Source organism: Artibeus jamaicensis, unplaced genomic scaffold (genome assembly GCF_021234435.1).
Source record: "Artibeus jamaicensis isolate MK-2021 breed Jamaican fruit bat unplaced genomic scaffold, CSHL_Jam_final contig_700, whole genome shotgun sequence".
NCBI classification, from domain to species: Eukaryota; Metazoa; Chordata; class Mammalia; order Chiroptera; family Phyllostomidae; genus Artibeus; species Artibeus jamaicensis.
In genome coordinates this window covers 10065578-10084182 of record NW_026521930.1, presented here as the reverse complement: position 1 = coordinate 10084182, position 18605 = coordinate 10065578, and the positions used below count along the sequence as shown (strand labels likewise).

Below are 18605 nucleotides of genomic sequence, written 5' to 3'. Positions count from 1 at the left end.
TTTTTAACTCAAACATTTAGTAAACCATGTAGGGCTGGGTGAGGTAAATTTGTCACACGTTAGGGACACCAAAGCTGGGTCCACGGTGGATGCTGGACTCACTGCTTTTTTGGGGGGGCGGGTGGCAAGATCCCTTACAGAACTGTGAAAAAGTTTCCTCAGTGTGGCCAGAATGGTGGCCTTTGGGCCCTCGCTTGGTGTCTGTCACTCAGCGACAGCTCTCGGGAACTGTTAGCACGCACTGTCTTTATGGGCTTGTTCTTCCGAAGTGGTCGCCTCCAGCTGGACACACAGACCTTGGTACGTGGTCTCTACAGTGTGGCCCGTTTGTTTAAGCTCTGTTTCCAAATGGCCAATCTTTGCAGTTTTCTGGGTGAGCTGCTGGAGCTGTGCCTGGACGACCTTGCGGCACTATAAAGCTGATACGTGCTTGCCTCTAGCTTCCCTGTCAGGTCTGAACCTTGATTTTGAGGCCGTCTCTGGAGTTGGTCAAGAGTGCCTGGTCTCTCTGCCTGCTCTAGCTAATGGTTTTGATCAGCTCCTGGGCCCTCTTCTTCAGGACTTTTTAAGATTTATTTTTAGCCCTGTCTGGTGTGGCTCAATAGATTGAGCACCAGCCTAGGAACTAAAGGATTGCTGGTTCGATTCCCAGTCAGAGCACCTGCCTAGGTTGAAGGCCAGGTCCCCAGTAGGGGGCACACAAGAGGCAACCACACATCGATGTTTCTCTCCCTTTCTCCCTCCCCCTCTGTTGAAAATAAATAAAAAAAAATCTTTTAAAAAAGGACTTTATTTTTAGAGAGAAAGGAAGGGAGGGAGAATGAGAGGGAGAGAAACATCGATGTGGGAAACATCAGTCAATTGCCGCTCATAAGCCCCCAACTGGGGACCTGGTCTTCGACCTGGAAATTGAACTGTTGACCTTCCAGTTCGCAGGCCAGCGCTCAATCCACTGAGCCACATCAGCTAGAGCTCTTCTTCAGGTTCTTGATGCTGGAGCCTAGAGTGGAAAAGTGGGGTCCCGGCTTCCCTTCCAGCATGACCAGCTGGCGATTGGCACTGGAGGTGGCAATAGAAGGGCTAGAAACCTGACTTCTGGCCGGCCTCCGACCGGCCGCCTCTGCGGCTACTGCTCCTTGCTTTCCTCCAGCTGTGCCTCCTGGTCCTTGCATTCTCTGTGGGGCGTGTGCATCTTGTTGCTACACCTCGTCTTTTCTGTTACCTATTTATTATTACCCTGCTTTCTACAAATAAGCAATGTATGTCTTTCATTGCCCTTCTCTTTGTGATCTCCCTCCTCCTAAGTGTGTCTTCTCCGTAAGAGCCTGTCCAGCTCCTGCTTCCCTTTCTTTTTTCTCCCTGCTGCAGCCCATCTTTCTTCTCCCCATTTCCTCTTACTCTTTCTTTCTAGGGCACCAGCTCTGGAGCTGGAAAGGGCAGGTGGGACTATGAGAGACATTTGGTGTCTGGGTCCTGTGGTGTGCTGTGTCCTGTTGGAATGTGAAAGACATACACACATGCCCTTGTCCAAAAGTTAGTCTTAGGTTACAGAGGCACATCAGCACAGGGCTCCTTGGTGTTCTGTGCATGCGCAGTGGGGAGTCTGAGGGGGAAGGCCCGGGGCATGGGGAGCGCTCCCTGGAAGCTAATCATGGTGGCGTGAAGAGCAGGTAGTGGGGTGTCACCACGGTCACATTATAAAGGCAATGGTTGCTGGAGTAGTGGCAGGACAGGAGAAAGATGGGACAGGTCACAGACACAGGGCAAGACTGGCGGAGTAGGCAGGCAATGAGGGGACAGAGACAGGCTGACATGACTGCCTGGCTTAGGGGTGGTGGTGGGGGCGAAGCCCAGAGAGGCCCAAGGGACGGCACACAGATGAGGTGACTGTGTGTGGGGCTGACAGCGAACACCGGCTGCTCCCCTCTTGTGCTTCAGGTCCAGTGCTCCTGGAGAAAGGACTGAGATGCTGGTGCTGCAAAGGCTCGGGGAGAGAGGGCTCCCCAGTCCGGGCCTGACCTGGGAGCAGCCCCGGTCAGCAAAGCTCTGCAGCTCAGGTGTGCTCCTGCGTCCCCAGGGTGCCCCTCCCTGCCCCTCCTTGGGGCTCCCAGTCACCTGCCTGTCTCTGTCTCCTCAGGGCTGGTGGAGGGCCTGCGCAAGCAACTGCTGCCGGCCTGGTGTGCGGCCCTGGCCCACGTGCTCAGTCTGCTGCTCGTGGCTGTGGCCGTGGGGGTGTCGGGGTGGGTTGGTGCCAGTTTCCCCCCTAGCGTGAGTGTCATGTGGCTCCTCTCAAGCAGTTCCAGCTTCCTGGCTTCGTTCCTTGGCTGGGAGCCTCTCAAGGTGAGTGGGATGCGGGGGAGCCAGGTTGCCAGCCTCTGGCACTTTTTGGGCCCCTCTGACGCTGCCTCCCGCCTAGGTCCTGCTGGAAGCCCTGTACTTCTCACTGGTGGCCAAGCGGCTGCACCCTGATGAGGATGATACCCTGGTGGAGAGCCCAGCTGTGACTCCTGTGAGTGAGCGTGTGCCCCGTGTGCGGCCCCCTCATGGCTTCGCCCTCTTTCTGGCAAAGGAGGAAGCCCGAAAAGTCAAGAGGCTGCACAGGATGCTGAGGGTGAGTCAGGCTGTGGCGGCCAGTACCTCCTACTCTCCTTGGCCTCAGTGAACCGCGTGTCTGCCCCCAGGTGGGGCACTGGCAAGGCGTCTGTCCTGCCCGTTCTGGGTGCCAGGCACTCTGGCCATGGGCAGCTTGCTGACCAGAAGCCTTGTCCTGTTATGCTGGCTGGGCCAGGATTGGCTGACACCCGGGCCATCCCTGCCCCCCCAGAGCCTCCTGGTGTACATGCTTTTCCTTCTGGTGACACTGCTGGCCAACTACGGGGACGCCTCATGCCACAGCCACGCTTACCGCCTGCAAAGTGCCATCAGGCAGGAGCTAGACAGCCAGGCCTTCCTGGCTATCACCCGGTATGAACACCCTGCATGCATGTACACACCTTTTTGTTGTGCCAGGGCGGCGTGGTGCCAACCAGGTGCACCATGTCCTGCCCTCGATCCAGCTCAGACCCCAGGGGACATCAGGAAGGGTCTTGGTAACATTTTTAGTTATCAGGACTGGAGTGGGTGCTGCTGGCAATGGGTAGAGACCACAGACACTGGCAAATATCCTACTGCACCCAGGACAGCCCATCTCAGAGTGATCTGCCCCCACAAGTCAGCAGGCCAAGGTTGAGGACCTGGGCCACGCCTCATCCCCTCCAGCGGCACCGGCAGCCCCCCGTGGGCTGGGCTGGGGCTGCAGTGTTTGTGCTCCCTGGGCCTCTGGCCCCAGCAGTGCCGGAAGCCGCGGGGTGGAGTGTATGACTGTGTTTGGTGTGAGCAGGTCTGATGAGTTCTGGCCGTGGATGTCCCATGTGCTGCTTCCCTACGTCCACGGGAATCGGTCCAGCCCAGAGCTAGGGCCTCCGCGCTTGCGGCAGGTGCGGCTGAAGGAAGGTAAGCCAGGGGCCACTTTGGCACTCATCCCTGCTCCTTTCCAAAGAGCAGCCTTGGCTGTGTTCTGGTTCAGCTCCCCAGCTGTGTAACCATTTCCCTCTCCCTGCCTCATTTTCCTTGTGGGTCAGGGAGACCAGGACATCCACCTTCAGGACTGCTGGGAGGGTTTCAGGGCAGATCATGTGGAGCTCAGCCCATACAGCTGGTAAACAGTAAGCTCCTCTGGGTGGGTGGTGCTCAGTCCTCAGCCCTCTGATTTCAGCACTCTGCCTAGACCCTCCTGACTCAGGGGTGCACACATGCTCAGCAGCTTCAGGCGGCTTCAGCACCAGTGATTATGGCATTGGCTGGGGAAGTGCTGCCCACAATGGCTCTGAGATGTGGGCCTACTCTGCGCCAGACTTGTTGGGGTGAGCACAGAAGGAGGGGCTGGGGTGGTCAAAGGAGCCCCTTTGCCCCAGCCAGCATGGCTCCCCGGTTGCTGCAGAGCTGGGCTGTGTCTAACACTGCCCTTCACTCGCAGCGTCTGGTACTGGGGCTACTGTGCTGTGTATGACAGCGGGGGCTACGTGCAGGAGCTGGGGCTGAGCCTGGAGGAGAGCCGAGCGCAGCTGGGCTTCCTGCAGCTGCACAACTGGATTGACAACAGGTGGGCAGGCACTCAGGAGACAGGCCGCCTCACTCTGCCTGCCGCCTTTCTCTGGGCCCTCGGTGGTCCCCCTCAACAGTGGTCTCCCATTACCAGTGATCCCACTTTACTCCCACCCCTCAGCTTTGCCGCTTCAGATCAGTCCCAGAAGTTCCAAGTGAGCTCCCCAGTCCACGCACTCCCTGACACCAGAAGCCCTGCCTCCTAGGTTCATGGGGTAGAGGTTTCTGCCCTTTCACCCCTCCCATGTCCCATTCTTTACCCCTTCCCTCTGTGTAGGAGCCGTGCAGTGTTCGTGGAGCTCACACGCTACAGCCCAGCCGTGGGGCTGCACGCTGCCGTCACACTGCGCCTCGAGTTCCTCTCTGCTGGACACGCAGTGGCTGCCCTCAGTGTCCGCCCCTTCTCACTGCAGCGCCTGAGCACAGGCCTCTCGTTGCCACTGCTCACTACGGTAGGCTCTGCCTTCCTGGCCCCGCCCCCGGTATATCCCAACCCTGCCCACACCCTTACACCCCATTCTCCAGCCCCGCCCCCAATACGTTCTGATTCGTCCATTCCGGTCCTGTCCCCACAGGTGAGCCTGCTGCTATTCGCAGTGTATTTCTCAGTGGCTGAGGCACGTGCCTGGCGCAGGGAGGGGTGTGTGCGCACAGCGCGGCCTGGGGCCTGGGCGAGGTGGCTGCTGGTGGCGCTCACCACCGCTGCAGCACTCCTGCGCCTGGCCCAGCTGGGCGCCGCCGACCGCCAGTGGATGCGCTTCATGCGCCGACGCCCGCGCCGCTTTACCAGCTTTGAGCAGGTGGCACAGCTGAGCGTCGCTGCCCGTGGCCTAGCCGCATCACTGCTTTTCCTGCTCTTGGTCAAGGTAAAGGCTGGGCCTCCAGGCCTGAGGCTGGGCAGGCTGGTACAGGCTTGGTCGGCTGACGCCTCTTGCCCACAGGCCGCCCAGCAGCTGCGCTTCGTGCGCCAGTGGTCAGTTTTCGGCAAGACGCTGTGCCGGGCCCTGCCAGAGCTTCTGGGGGCAGCTTTAGGCCTGATGGCGCTCGCCGTGGCCTATGCTCAGCTGGCTATTCTGGTAAGTGACAGTGGGGCTCGAGGGGGAGGCTTAGTCCAGGGCACACCCCTCACTCACGCCTTTCCTTTAGCTGGTATCCTCCTGTGTGGACTCACTTATGAGGGCGACCCAGGCCCTCTTGGTGCTGTGCCCCAGGGCTGGGTGGCCAGCCCTTTGCCCTGAATCCTGGCGCCTGTCTCCCCTGCTGTGCACCGGGCTCTGGGCCCTGCGGCTATGGGGGGCCCTGCGGCTGGGGGCAGTCCTTCTCCGGTGGCGGTACCATACTCTGCGCGGGGAGCTTTACCGCCCAGCTTGGGAGCCACAGGATTACGAGATGGTAGAATTGTTACTGCGCAGACTGCGCCTCTGGATGGGCTTCAGCAAGGTCAAGGAGGTGGGTACGGCCCAGTGGGGGGGAGAGGGATGTGTCCTGGGCCCAGGTGAGCCCAGGGCGCAGTCGGACTAACCGAGCCCCTGTGCCGCCCCCAGTTCCGCCACAAAGTCCGCTTTGAAGGGATGGAGCCACTGCCCTCCCGATCATCTAGGGGCTCCAAGTCATCTCCAGATGTGCCCCCACCTACCGGGGACTCCGATGCCTCTCGTCTCTCCACCTCTTCTAGCCAGCTGGACGGGCTGAGTGTGGGCCTGGGTAGGCCAGGGCCACGGGGGGAACCGGAGCCCTCTCGCCTCCAAGCTGTGTTCGAAGCCTTACTTGCCCAGTTTGACCGACTCAACCAGGCCACAGAGGATGTCTACCAGCTGGAGCGAAAGCTACAGAGCCTGCAAGGCCATAGGACCAGCCAGCCCCCAGCCTCGCCTCCCCCTGGCCTGCAGCCAACCCTGCCAGGCCGCCTTGCCCGGGCCAGTCGAGGCATTGGCCTGGCTACAGGGCCCACCAGGGCTTCCCTACGGGCCAAGAACAAGGTCCACCCCAGCAGCACTTAGCCCCAGGGGCCCTGAGCTCATGCCTTTCCCCTGGTGTAGGTTTGTGGCTATACTCTGGCCCAAGGGGCCAGAGAGGCAACACTCAGTATTACCTTCTGCTGCCCTCGAAGTCTCGGGCCAGGCGGAGCAGCTGCATGCAGGTCCCTCAGAGCGCTGGCAGCACTCGTCTGACTCTCTGTGGGCTTCAGCACTTTAAAGAGGCCGAGTGGCCAGTCAGGACCCAGGGTCCCCTCCCCATCTCCCTGTGGGGAGGACACAGCAGTATTGGACCGAGTGCCCAGCCTCTGAGACACTAATTTATTTTCTGAGTCCTCAGGTACAGCGGGCTGTGCCCAGCCTCACCTCCTGGGCAGACATTTCCCCTTTGCTAAGGATCCAGGCTGTGGGGAGGGAACCTGCACCCCTTGTTATCCCCCCCTAAATTATTACCTCTTCTGTCCCCCGCTGAGTGCACTCACTTCCAGCTGCCATCTATGTGTCTATTGTCAGTAATTTATATGGGGTTAAAATGTATATATTTTTGTACGTTGCTGTTTTTCACTAGGGCCAAGGGGCCTGATAGCTGCAATGGCCTGGTACCCACTGTTTGCATTGAGAGGGGGAGCTGGGGCTGCAGAGCTGGCCTCTCTCCCCAGACACCTGTCCATGAGGCCAAGAAAGTGACAGCTGCTTCTTGGGTCCGAGTCTGGCCCGGGGCAGTGCTTGTCTACACCATGGCCTTGTTCTCCTGCCCTGCCCAAGGCCAGGGCCCAGGCCTGCTGGTGTCAGGTCTGAGAAAGGAACAGAACTAGCATGTGGAAAAGGACCCCAGGGTGGTTAGGGAGAAAGACCCCCCTCCCCCAGGCTGGCTCCTGGGGCTGGGGAAGGTGACAATACTTGTGTGATGCTTTCCTGAAGGGGTGAAGCCTGGATAACAGCCTGATGGGCCTCCCTCAATGCTTCTGTGGGCGTGGCTGAAGCTTCAGCCTTGATCCTACCCCCACTCCCACCAGACAAGGCCAAATAAATGAGTTGGCTGACTGCTACCTGTGTCTCTGTCCAAGCATGGAGGGCCAGTGGGCAAGGCTGCAGGCCTAGGCTTCACGACTACTTTATTCATTCCCACAAATAAATACTGTCCAGGGCCTTGTATGCAGCAGGGAGGGCCAAGGAGTTGCTCAGACAACAGCCATCAAGAGCCCTGGGCACATCCTAGCATCTCCATCAGCTCCAGCAAGGCCAGGTGCTGCCTCAGTTGTAGCCTCACACGAACTCCGTGAAGTCATCCACAGAGGAGATGAGGCGCTTCCGCTGGCCTGTCTCATAGGTGGGCATGGGCTCAGCCGGGGCTTGGACCGGTGCTTTGGTGTGGCCTGGGGGGTGCATCTGCATCAGGGGCAGGCTGGGGTTTGAGTAGTGAGCTTCCTCACGGATCTGAAGGGAGAGGACACCTTGGCAGCAAGCCCACAATGGCAGTACATGTCCTCCCCCCGGTGGTTGCTGGCACCCACCCTGGCCGGCCAGCATTATCTCAGGGGAAGCCGCTGCACCCAGTGCCTGTGGCCCATTCTCCCTACCCGGTGGCGGAGCCGCTTGATGTGGCGGAGCCTGGCGATCCACTTAGAGGGATAGATGTCGGTGGGGTTGGAGCGGCTGTGGTGTACCTGTGAGGCCATCTGGGGTGGGGTGGACAGAGTGGTGAGCCCTCTATGGGTGGCACCTACAGCCTGTCCCACCTGCCCAGGATGCCACCTCTGCTCACATTTGCATGCAGAGCCATCTGGCGGGCCACAAAGGGCAGGTTGCGGTCAGACACAATCTTGGCCACACTGGTGTCCACGAGGCCCTCCATGTCTGGGGAGACACTGCACTCACGTGGGGCTCAGGGCACCGAGGGCCACCCCCCTACCCTGAGCCCCAGGCCTCACCTCTCCTGCACTGCAGGGACACCAGGTTGCACTCGTAGTCCAGGGGGGTGACGATCACATGAACAAAATTGAACTGGCCCTGTGCAGACAGAAGCAGGGTCACCCCAACACCAAAGGCCACTTTTTGCTACTTTCTCAGCCAGTGGCTCACTGGTGTCAGACACAAGCATGAGTGTTGCTGTTTTTACACACTTCCTCCTACCCAGCCTGCGGGCTGCCATTGCATCTCCCTTCAAATGCCTTGCATTCTAAAACCCAACCTCTCCCCACCTGGATCCTAGCATATGAATTTGTTGAAGTTTAACTTCATAGTCAAGACAGTCACAAAGGCCACCCCCAGCAACATACACACAACACAATGCTTAGGGCACTTGCTGCCACCTAGCTGCCACCGGCCTCACTGTCAGGGGAAAGCATGTGTAGCCCTGCAGATGCCCAGCCCCTGGCTCTCAGGTGCCTCCACATGCCGACAGGTCCCAAGAACCTCTCCAGCCCACGTGTCCAAGGACCTGTTCACCCAACAGTACACCTGAGCACCCACGCATCAGGCCCCTTTCTTGTTTCTAAGCTTTGCAGCAAAGAAGAGCAGGCCTCCCTCCAGCGTGCCTGTTCTCCACCAGATATCCTGCCCAGTGGCCTTGGTTGGCGGCGGGAGGGGGGCCTGTGCTCAGTTACCTCCAAGGCTTCCAGCTGCCCTTCGAATAAATCTGAACCCCTCTGAGGACCAGCACCTTGGACACTTGGGTTGCACTGGGCTCCCCACCCCACTGGGCCGTGCAGCTGTCTCCCACATCCCCCCTCTGACCTCAAGTCCAAGTGTCCTTGTGGAGAGAAGGAGACGACAGGACTACCAGAGCCTGTCACCCGGCCCCACCCCCCACTCTGCAATGACACGAGGAGGTACCAGAGGGAAGGAAAGGCGTCCAGCCTCATGGCATCACGAGCACGCTGAGCACCTACTGCATGCCACGCCCCCCCGCTGAGGACCTGTGCACATTCAGTTATTCCTCACAAAACCTCAGGTGCCACAGGCTCCATGAAGAAATTGACAGGGCTGTCATCATCCTCATTACAGAGAAGGACACAGGCTCTGAAGGGGGACCGGACCAGCCCAGCGGGTTGTGGGAGACACCGAAGCAGGTCCATACTCCTCATCACTGCACTGACGCTAATGGCGCTCACTCACTGCCTCCATTCAACACATGCCAGTGGGCACTTCACCAGAGAGTTGTGGCCGGCAGCCAGGGGCCCAGATCCATGCCCGCCTGCCCGCCCACCCAGAAGGCAACCTCGCTCACTTTGATGGTTCCCAGCTTGAAGTCCTCGCCAGAGTCATTGTAGACGATGGACACAAAGTCGTTGCCCAGGTGGCGCTTCTTGTCACAGCGATGCTTGTCCACGTCCTTGGTGGGCATCAAGGTGGCGATGTGAAAGACAGCTGTGAGACAGAATGGGGCCGAGCTGAGTGGGCCCCGTGCAGCTCGGGCAGGGCACAGGCAGGGGCTGCAGGCCCCTTAGCCTCTCGCCAGGAGCAGAGCTCCTGGAAACAGAGGTGCCAGCCCAACTGCTGCCTCAGTGATCAGGGTGGCGACCTTGGGCCCTTGGACACCTCCACTGCTCTCCTGAAAGCAGGCCAAAAGGAATGGGGCTGGAGAGGACCCATGCCCTGGGAAGGCTCAAACCTTGCATGATGTCATCGTGCCAGCAGTAGGTGAACTGGCCGTCCTCGCCACACACATCCAGGCCGCCCAGGTACACCTTGTCTGGCTGGCAGTCCTTGAGCTCAATGAGCTTGCCCAGGCCCGTCAGGAACTCTGTGTAGCGGTAGGAGCCGTGCTCATTGGACAGGATGGCGAGTTCGCTGTTGCTCTGTGGGTAGGAAGGAGAAGTGTGCAGGTGCCTCTTCCCAGTGGACCCTACCACGCCCTGCCCCTCCCTGAGCACAGCTCCCAAGAGCCCCGTGGGTTGGTTGCTACTGGGGACCGGGGGGTGGTGGTGGGGTAACTGGTGTGTCTTAGCAAAGAGCCCCACTTCTGTTGTCACCCCAGAATCAGCGCAAGGTAACCATTCCAGCAGTTGACAGGTGACATCTTTGACTTCCCCTTTCTCTCATAATTCATCTGCCAGCAAAGGTGGTCAAACTTCAAAACACACCCAGAACCATAACACTGCCCAGCGCCGCAATGCCATGCTCCTCAGGCCCGCCCCTTTCCACCTCCCTCTGTCCGCATGGCAGCCAGAGGATGCTTTTGAGACTTCCACTGAGTCATAGCAAACCCTTGGCTAAAAACCACCCAAGGCCCTCCCACATCACTGGGAAGAAAAATATTGTGGTCTATGAGGATTCAATGATCGGCCCCCTCCCATTACTTCCCCATCCTGCCTCCTGCCCACTCGGTGGCTGCCCTCAATTATAAAAGCATGCCCCTCCCCAGGGCCTTTGCACAGACTGTTCCTGCACAGGACGCTCCCACACACACCTGCACACATGCTTACCTGTTACTTCTCTGCTTGATAGCCCCTCCCTTGGACTACTGATGTGAACAGCACTCTGCTCACACGTGCGTTTTTGGGACCTGCCACCTTCCCCCTCCATAGCCCTTGGCACCATCTGGCGTGCCATGCGCTCACGAACCGACCTGCCATTCTCACTCCTGTGTCCCGCCACCAGAACAGTACCTGCCACGAAGCTCAATAACTGCTTGATGCTCTAGCAGCTGATGCAGTGACTGAGCTCCGTGCAGGATGAGGGCCCACACCCCCAATCCCCACCCCAAGCAAGAAGGCTGCCCAGCTCTTCCCTGGCACCCGGACAGCCCCTGCCAGCCCAGAAGCCTCACCTGGCCTTCTCCCACGTACAGGACGGCAATCTTGTGTGTGTCGTATGATGGGATCTGGTCAAGGAGCTGCACTGACCGCTCGAAGGACTGCAGCCACAGAGCCCTGCCTGAGTCTGGGGCAGTGGCTGTGCCCTGCCACCAGCCCTGCCTGGCCAGCCTCAGCCAGGTACCTGCCCAAGGGAGGGCTCTCCCCACCCAGGCAGATTACCACAGGTTGCCACAGGGAGCTGAGGCTATAGCCCACCATAAGCCTGGGCTACTGCTTCCACTACTCAGAGCTGGGTACCCCACTGAGCCCTGCCCCCAGGATCCAAGCGGGCCCTGAAGGGGAGAAAAGGCACGCCTACCTCATTGGGCAAAAGTATTGGCTTGTTGGACTCATCACCAAAAAAAGGTGAGTGGTAGAGCTGGAGGAACACAAAGCTGCAGAGGGAGAGATGAGGAGGGATTTTAGTGCTACAGACCCCAGATCAAGGTCATAGCCAGTGTGGTCACAGCACACACAAAAAGCAGCAGGGCCTGCACCCCATCACCAAAGGGCTGCCCTCTCCTGTGGCTCTGACCAGCGCCTGGACAGAGCACATGCAGGCCCGTACCCCAGCCTTTCCTGCCCAGGGCTGTTTAGGTACCACATTCCCACAGGAATGTCCAGGAGCCACAGCCCGGAGGGTGAGGCTCACCTGGGGTTGATGCCTGGCACCTTGTCAGCATTGGAAGCTCCGGCTCTGCTCTTAAAGGAGTCCCTCTCCGCCCTTTTGCCCCTGCGTGATGGGGCTGAATCAGAGATGGTGTAGCCTCTGGGCCGCAGGCCACTGGGGGAGCGGGGACAGCTGGAAGGCACGGGACCCTCAGCGTGGGCCGGGCCCTGGCTGGCTTTGCCCATGGCTGACCAGGCAGTGCTTCCCCCATCTAGGGTCCCTGACTGTGACCGCGCCTTGGCTTCAGGGCTCAGCCGGCCAACGTCAGCCTTGTCCCCAGGGTCCCCAAGGATGTCCTGCAGGGTCTGTAGTTCAGGTGAGGAGCTGGACTTGCTCAGGGGCTGTGAGGGCTGGAAAGAGAGGTCCACAGACGGCCGGGCTGCCTCGGAGGAGACGGCCCGCTCGATGGGGATGCCCCCGGCAGACAGCTCCTCTGCGCGGAACGACTTCTCCTCCTGGCTGGAGGTTGAAGATGACTGGAAAGCACAGATCCCAGGAGAACCTTCGTTGGTTGAGGTCTGAAGCGAGCCCAGCCCACTGAGCCCATCTGGAGTTCACCGGGAGGCAATAAGCCCCGCTGCTGAGGCCTCAGGGCCACAGAGCCACCCAGCACCAAGCTGATGGTCACAACCCCACCCCACCCCCGCCCCAGGACAGCACCTGCCCACGTCCCATGCTGAGCAGAGCCAAGAGCTCCACAAACGAAAGGGTGCCACCAGAGAAGCGATTCCTAAATGGAGCTCTGTGAAATTCACTTGCTGAGTAGAAGGGACTGGGAAGAACAGCAAGCCATTTTTGATATGAGAAAGAGAGGGTAAAAGACTCGCCGAAGCTCAGAGCCACAAAGCCTAGAGTGGAGGGTCCCCACCATCCATCTGCCTGAAACGCTATCCCTTTGCCTTGACCCCACTCCTACCTCAGTCCTGCCCTTCCTCCACTTCAGACCCCGCTCAGCCTGACCCCTCTGCCCACACCCAGTGGCTCAGGTTGAGGTCTGAAAGCGAGCCTGGCCCCAAAGGCCTGGATGGAGAGGAGCCACAGGGCTCACCGGGCCGGTGGCTCCAGCGCCCGGCCGCACTCACCCTGCTGTAAGCTTCGGCGTGCCGGCAGTGCCCGTCTGTGCCCAGTGTTGCCTCAAAGTCCTCCAACTCTGGGGGTTCCGCCGGCGAAGAAGCCTCACTCGGACTTCCCTCCTCCAGAACCACGGCAGAGTCTGGGAGGACAGACAGGACTGCTGGGTGCTGGCCCGGCCCAGGGAGCTCAAGTGGCCTCAAAGGCACCAGCCTTTCCCCCACGGTAGGGCATAGCTGCCCCCAGCAAAGATTCCCCAAGGCTTTCCTTGCCTGTGGCTCTGAACCACCCCCACCCACCAAGCCAGCTGGAGAAGGGCATTCTGAGGGGCATGGGTGTGAGCTCTGACACAGGGCGACTCCTAACACGGGCTCCTGGGGGTCAGGACAAGGGGTCATCTAGTTCCTCTAACCCCCATCGACCTGGCCTGGTGTTCTCCAGAAGCTTCCCTCTACTCCTCCAGCAGACGGGTAGGTGAGGGCAGATGGGCCCCGGAGGAAGGAACAATACCCAAGAGGAGGCTCAGCCCAGGAGCAGCTGAACCAGCCCAGGAGCTGGGAACGAGGCCTCAACCCCTCCCAGCCTGGGCTGGAGGAGACACTGATGCAGGAGCAGTCCCTGTGTGGACACAGACTGGGGAGCCTGTTCTGGGAAACAGAGGCTTGCCTTCCAAGTCCAGGTGTGCTCAGGAGAAGGCACGATGCCCCAAAGCAGCACTTCCTGTGCCAATGTCAGGGTCAGGGTCAGGGTGAGAAGAAGCCACTGGGGGTTAGCACAGCCTGAAGCCACCATCCATCCTGCACACAGTCCTGCACACGTGTCGTCCATTAGCTGCCTGCCAGACACCATCTGCACACCGCCCTTTCCTAGCCGGTTCCTGCCCACACACGGGGATGCAGGTGGGCCGGAGTGCAGCATTAGTCCCTTGCCAGGGCCTGGGAGCAACAGACCAGAGGCCAGTCTGCAGGCCCTCAGCCAACCCATGACGAAAGGCAGACACAGGTCAACTTGTGAGTTCTCAAAACTAATCAGACCACCAGAGGCCAGGGCAAGGGCGGCTTGGCTGAACCCCAGGGCTGGAAGGGGCCAGGTACAAAGATCAACCATAAAGGCACAAGGCAGAGGGGTTCCTGCCAGCAAAGCAAAGACATTCTGCACAGATGTCTTCATTCGAGTCAGGGCCCTGTTCCTGGAGGGTGAGGAGAGGCTGATGGGATCATGGAGGACAAGCAGATGAGGGACAGTGAAAGCAGCACCTATGAGGCAGAGCGGGGCTCTGCAGCAAACACTGCTTTCCTAAGGAGATGCGTGAATACCTGCCCAGGAAATGCTCCTGTGCAACTTTCCTTGGCAACTGGACTGGTTCAGGGAGGAGAAAGAGGCCACTGCAAGGGAAGCCGTGAGTGGCCAGTCAGCAGAGGAGAGACTACACACAGGTTGAGCAGAAAGGACAGGCACCACTACTGCTGCACAGACCGGGAGCCTGGAGAGAGAGAGGGGAGGGCCAGCAGCATCTGGGGAGGCAGTGGGCAGGGCACACACGGGCTCTCAGCTGCCCGAGCGGACTCTGGGGAGGGGAGTGCATCCCACCTCCTCAGGAACACAGCTCAGCCTCTAAATGCCATCTGTGGCCAGAGGGTGGCCTAGAAAGACGGCCCTGGCCCAGCCAAGCAGAAGCATCAGAGCTAGTGGAAGGCTCAGGCAGTATGCTTGGTGCATCCAAACCCACACCCCAGCAAAAATGGGGCCGGCCCCACGCACTGGGCATCCCGAGGAGGGTACAGAGCAAAGGCTTCCCAGAGTCCTGCCCACATCCTTCCTGTGAGACCAGCAAAGGGAACATGAAGCCTGCCCCTCTACCAGCACGCAGTCTTCAAAGAGAGTTACTTCTGCTGGAGCAGGCCCTGCCCCTAAACATCAGGGTCGGGAGCATGGCATCCTCCCACAAGTCAGCCTCTTCAAACCACCTGAGGCTGGCAATACCAAAAAAAGATTCCGGGACCCCATCCCAGGCACGTCCCCACAGTGCAGCGTACCACAGGCCACCAGATGGTGCTCACCTGTGTTAGACCGTGGGGGTGGCGGGGGCTTGGCTGAGCTGGCTGCCGGCACCGACAGTGACTTGTACAGGGCTGTGTCTCGACGCTCCTTGAAGCGCTCGGCAGCCATCAGGGCATTGGACAGCTCCTGCAGGGGCATGTTGTTGATGTCCGAGGAAAAGGGGCTCAGTGGGTTCTCCAGGCTCATCAGCCAGCTGGTGTTCCCTGGGGAGGGAAGGCAGCCCCCCTCAGGCTGCAAGCCCATGTAGCCAACCAGCTACCTGCTTCCAACCCTCTTTGGGGAGCCCCTGGTGCCTCACCCCTCAAGGGCACACACCTGGGGCCTGCAGGGCTCTGTGTGCTCAAAGCGGAGTGAGAGCAAGCAGAAGGACCGGCCCTATTCAAGGCACGTCCCTGACTTTGTCCTCATGTTCCCACCCCTAGGTCCCCCAGGCCCCAAGATCAGGGCAACACCTGTCTGGTGGGACACCTGCCTCAGTGATGAGCACTCGGCGGCCCCAGGTCAGCTGCTGCCCCAGGCCAGGCTCAGGAGGCACAGCAGTGCAGCAGACTCCTCCCCAGTGGGCTGAGGAGGGAGAGCCTGGCTGGGCAGGTCCTCCTCCCACAAGGCCTATGACCTACACTTAGACTTGACCTTCCTTTCTGAGCATCCTCACATCCCTAGTAGCTCACCTGACCCTGACCCACCTCCTCCTGCCCCATCTGGCCCTTCTCACCTGGTCTCCCATCTCCGGCTTGCCCACTATACAGCCGGAACCAGCAGGACTGAGTCAAACACCAGTGAGGAGCCCCTCCCGGCCTCCATCCCCACAGCCTCGTGCCCACACTTGTGCAGGCCTCCGAGGGGCCCAACACCCCCTCCCTCTCACCATCTGGTCACCACTTGGCCCACACTGTGACTGAGGTGCCTCCTGAACCCTAGGCCTTGGCTTACAAGTCCATCTTTTAGCCTGAAATACCCATTATGGGCTGGTTGTGCCCCCAAATTTCATGTTGAATTCTTAACCCCCAGGATCTCAGAATGTGACTATATTTGGAGATAAAGTGTTTAAATAAGTGACTAAGGTAAAATGAGGTCACATGGGTGGGTCCGATCCAATCTGACTGGTGTCCTTATAAAAAGAGAAGGCACGGACGTAAACAGAGGAACCGGGTATGGGAACACAGGGAGGAGGTGACTGTCTACTGGGCAAGGCCCCAGGAGGAACCAGTCCTGCGGACGTCTTGATCTGAGATTCCCGGACTCCAGGACTGGGAGGAAGGACATTGCCGTTATGTAAGACGCCTGGTCTACGGTGCTTTGTTGTGGTGCCTGAGCAGACTGTTACGCCCCTTACGTCTCCTTCAATGTTCACCTCTGGGGACTTAACTGAAAAGCCACCTCCAAAATGACCCTGTGGCCCAGCTGCCTGCTGCTCACTCCTGTGTCTCCCCCTCGTGGGTGGGTACCTGTTCCACACCGTGTATAACAGAGACCCAGGCTGGCTGAGTGCAGGGCCACCCCCACAGTACCTGTGGGCCTCCGGACCAAGATCTCCGCCCAGCCCTGGGTCAACAGGGGTACGTAGGCTGCCAGGTTCGTCTTCTCCTTCTGCACGGGGAGCTGGGTGCTAGCTGAGGCCTTCTCAGGCTTACTGGCTGGTGTAGTCTGTGGGCCCTGGAGGGCAGGGCCGCCTGGGAACTGGGAGGCTGGAGTGTCCAGGGCACCAATACGAAGGCCGTGGCCCCCTAAGGGGGATGAGGGCAGGAGAGCTGGTGACCACCTGCTGCTCAGCCACCAGCACACACCTGGCTGCTCCACCCAAGCAAGGCCCATCTGGTTAAGAAACCAAGTCAGTGCCTGGGCACAGTCCTCTTACGGCACCAGCTTCGGGGGACCCAGAGCCACAGAAAATGGCCCCAGCACCATCTGCATAGTTGGACCACAGCTTATTCCAGCTGCATCAGAGAAAAGCTCCAGGGGTGAGCTAGGCTCAGGACCAGGGCTGCTAAGGGCTTCTGGGAAGCACTGGCCATGAGAATAGACCCTCAGCAGCAAGGGGGCCTTGGGTCATAGTTGTGTACAAGGTGCGCCCCTCCCCGCACACCCATGAGGAAGGGCTCACAGGGGTAGCACCCCAGTTATTCAGGAACTGGGCCAAGCCTGAAACCAACCACCTTGTCCCCTGCCTCCCAGGGGCCTTCCTGAGCACAGGGATCTAGAGACACGTCTGCAAGGGAGTAGGGCAGAGGCTCACCTGACATGGAGCGGACCCGGTCCCGGGTCCCAAGGCACACCTGCTGCCCGGTCTGGGACTCCAGCTTGGCTGGCGCCTCCTTTGTCTGTCTCATGTGCGTGCTGAGGTCAGAACTGAGGATGGAAGGGCCCACAAAGAGAGTGACCAGGGCACCCCCTGGGCTCCAGGCTGGCAGAGCACCATCCCATGGAGGTCTGGGCTCAGGACGGCCAGTCAAGGCTCAGCGGGCAAAGGGTGGGAAGTACTCACCTCAACTCTGGGCTGCCCTGCAGCTCTCCTGAGTCTAAGCCCAGCAGTGACCGGGTTCCAGTCCCCACGCTCGTTGTCACTGTGATAAGCTTATTCCCAACCAGCCAGGTTTTGGTCCTACCACCGGCCAGGAGAAACTCTCCCACAGGGGACCTGAAAGCACAGGAGCGTAGGCCCTGCAGCTGGACACCGCGCCTGGTGGAAGCTCTGGGTGGGCACCTTGGCTTCTAGAGATCTCTTGCCTAGAGAAGGGGGAGCCTCAGACATGCAGAGCTGCCCCGCCCAGGGTGACCCAGAGGAAGGAGGCTGCAGACCGTGCCTGCTGCCACTACTTTGACCAAGTAAGTCACAGAAGAAAAGCTGGGCCCTTGCCCCCCATCCCCACTCTGGGGCCCGGCCCACACCTCTTGGGGACTGCCGTGAAGTTGGAGAACACATATCTGGCCATCATATCCAGACACGTTTCTGTGAGCTCCAAGTGGAGAGTTTTCAAGTTGTCATCAGCCTGGGCCATCGAGTTTTCATCTGCAGACCCCAAGCTGGCGCTCGTGAGAGATGTCTGGATCCTGCTGGAGGGAGGGACCACAGCAAGGTCAGGGCACTGGGAAGGCCACAGCATCTACCACCAGGGACCAGAGATGGAGGCATGCACGAGCTGAGGGCCAAGCTCAAAAAGCCGCCCCCTGCTGCCCTCCTGTGCATGTGGCTACTTGAACCACAGCTTAGCAAACAGTGGATCCGTCACCCCAGAGAGGAAGCGCAGGAGCTCCTGGGAGACCCAGGCCTACTCCTGGGAGCAGAGGCTCAGGAGGCGGGAAAGACAGGGTGTTCCCTCCCCAAAGCACAGGGGAGTTAGACACGGCTTCATGGCAGAACAGTTTAGTCATGCAGAGAGAGCGAGACTGGGGGACACACGCACAAAGATTGCATTCTGCCCACAGGGCCATCTCCCACTGAGGACACGGAGAGTCTGGGCTTCGTGTGTGGCTCTTCACCCTCACACTCAGGTCGCCTCGTGCTCTACATGCACCCCAGTGACCACAAGGGGCTTATACGAGTTTGATTCTGGTACAAATCCCACAGCCCCCTTGACATGTTTTGCTCACAATAGAGAATTCACTGGGAAGAAGCTAAGAGGGAGCCTCCCTGACCACCTCCCCTCCCCACAAGCCACATCCCACTCGGTGGAGGCAGGTCTGAGATGGGACCCAGCCAGGCATCGGCGAGGAGGTTGGTCTCTGAGCAGCAGGACACTAAGGTACAAAGAGGCTTCCGAGCGAGGAGACAGGTCTCCCCTAGTCGGCACGAAGCAGTGACCCGAGAGCCCACACCTGACCCAGAAAGAGCAGGGAGGAGTGACCAAGACTTCACCCCCTGAGAATCCAGGTGTCCCTCCCAGG

General features: G+C 59.6%; 2 protein-coding genes across 13 annotated transcripts in view; one reads left to right on the top strand and one right to left on the bottom strand.

The window, feature by feature from the left end:
- PKD1 (polycystin 1, transient receptor potential channel interacting) overlaps positions 1 to 7168 on the top strand; it is a 46321-nt gene extending 39153 nt beyond the window's left edge. For 2 of the 4 annotated variants that reach the window (XM_037157261.2, XM_037157259.2), the window contains 12 exons: positions 1939 to 2057; positions 2138 to 2340; positions 2417 to 2611; positions 2825 to 2964; positions 3380 to 3492; positions 3755 to 3902; positions 4016 to 4141; positions 4421 to 4595; positions 4719 to 5009; positions 5085 to 5219; positions 5290 to 5592; positions 5688 to 7168. In XM_037157261.2, coding sequence (XP_037013156.2) covers positions 1939 to 2057; positions 2138 to 2340; positions 2417 to 2611; positions 2825 to 2964; positions 3380 to 3492; positions 3755 to 3902; positions 4016 to 4141; positions 4421 to 4595; positions 4719 to 5009; positions 5085 to 5219; positions 5290 to 5592; positions 5688 to 6143 — 2404 coding nt within the window. In that variant the 3' untranslated portion in view covers positions 6144 to 7168. Of the gene's footprint in view, positions 1 to 1938; positions 2058 to 2137; positions 2341 to 2416; positions 2612 to 2824; positions 2965 to 3379; positions 3493 to 3620; positions 3903 to 4015; positions 4142 to 4420; positions 4596 to 4718; positions 5010 to 5084; positions 5220 to 5289; positions 5593 to 5687 lie in introns of those variants that run through there. The other 2 variants (XM_037157260.2, XM_037157262.2) reach the window with 2 other exon arrangements.
- A 49-nt stretch (positions 7169 to 7217) lies between these two features.
- The window catches only part of TSC2 (TSC complex subunit 2), a 36021-nt gene continuing 24633 nt past the window's right edge, over positions 7218 to 18605 (bottom strand). For 4 of the 9 annotated variants that reach the window (XM_053671661.1, XM_053671665.1, XM_037157263.2 and 1 more), the window contains 15 exons: positions 17610 to 17774; positions 17206 to 17358; positions 16957 to 17069; positions 16232 to 16447; positions 14720 to 14923; positions 12671 to 12801; positions 11571 to 12064; positions 11238 to 11313; positions 10891 to 10977; positions 9733 to 9919; positions 9349 to 9488; positions 8051 to 8129; positions 7885 to 7976; positions 7700 to 7798; positions 7218 to 7556 (listed from right to left, as the gene is read on the bottom strand). In XM_053671661.1, coding sequence (XP_053527636.1) covers positions 7386 to 7556; positions 7700 to 7798; positions 7885 to 7976; positions 8051 to 8129; positions 9349 to 9488; positions 9733 to 9919; positions 10891 to 10977; positions 11238 to 11313; positions 11571 to 12064; positions 12671 to 12801; positions 14720 to 14923; positions 16232 to 16447; positions 16957 to 17069; positions 17206 to 17358; positions 17610 to 17774 — 2407 coding nt within the window. In that variant the 3' untranslated portion in view covers positions 7218 to 7385. The remainder of the gene's footprint in view (positions 7557 to 7699; positions 7799 to 7884; positions 7977 to 8050; positions 8130 to 9348; positions 9489 to 9732; positions 9920 to 10890; positions 10978 to 11237; positions 11314 to 11570; positions 12065 to 12670; positions 12802 to 14719; positions 14924 to 16231; positions 16448 to 16956; positions 17070 to 17205; positions 17359 to 17609; positions 17775 to 18605) is intronic. The other 5 variants (XM_053671662.1, XM_053671666.1, XM_053671663.1 and 2 more) reach the window with 2 other exon arrangements.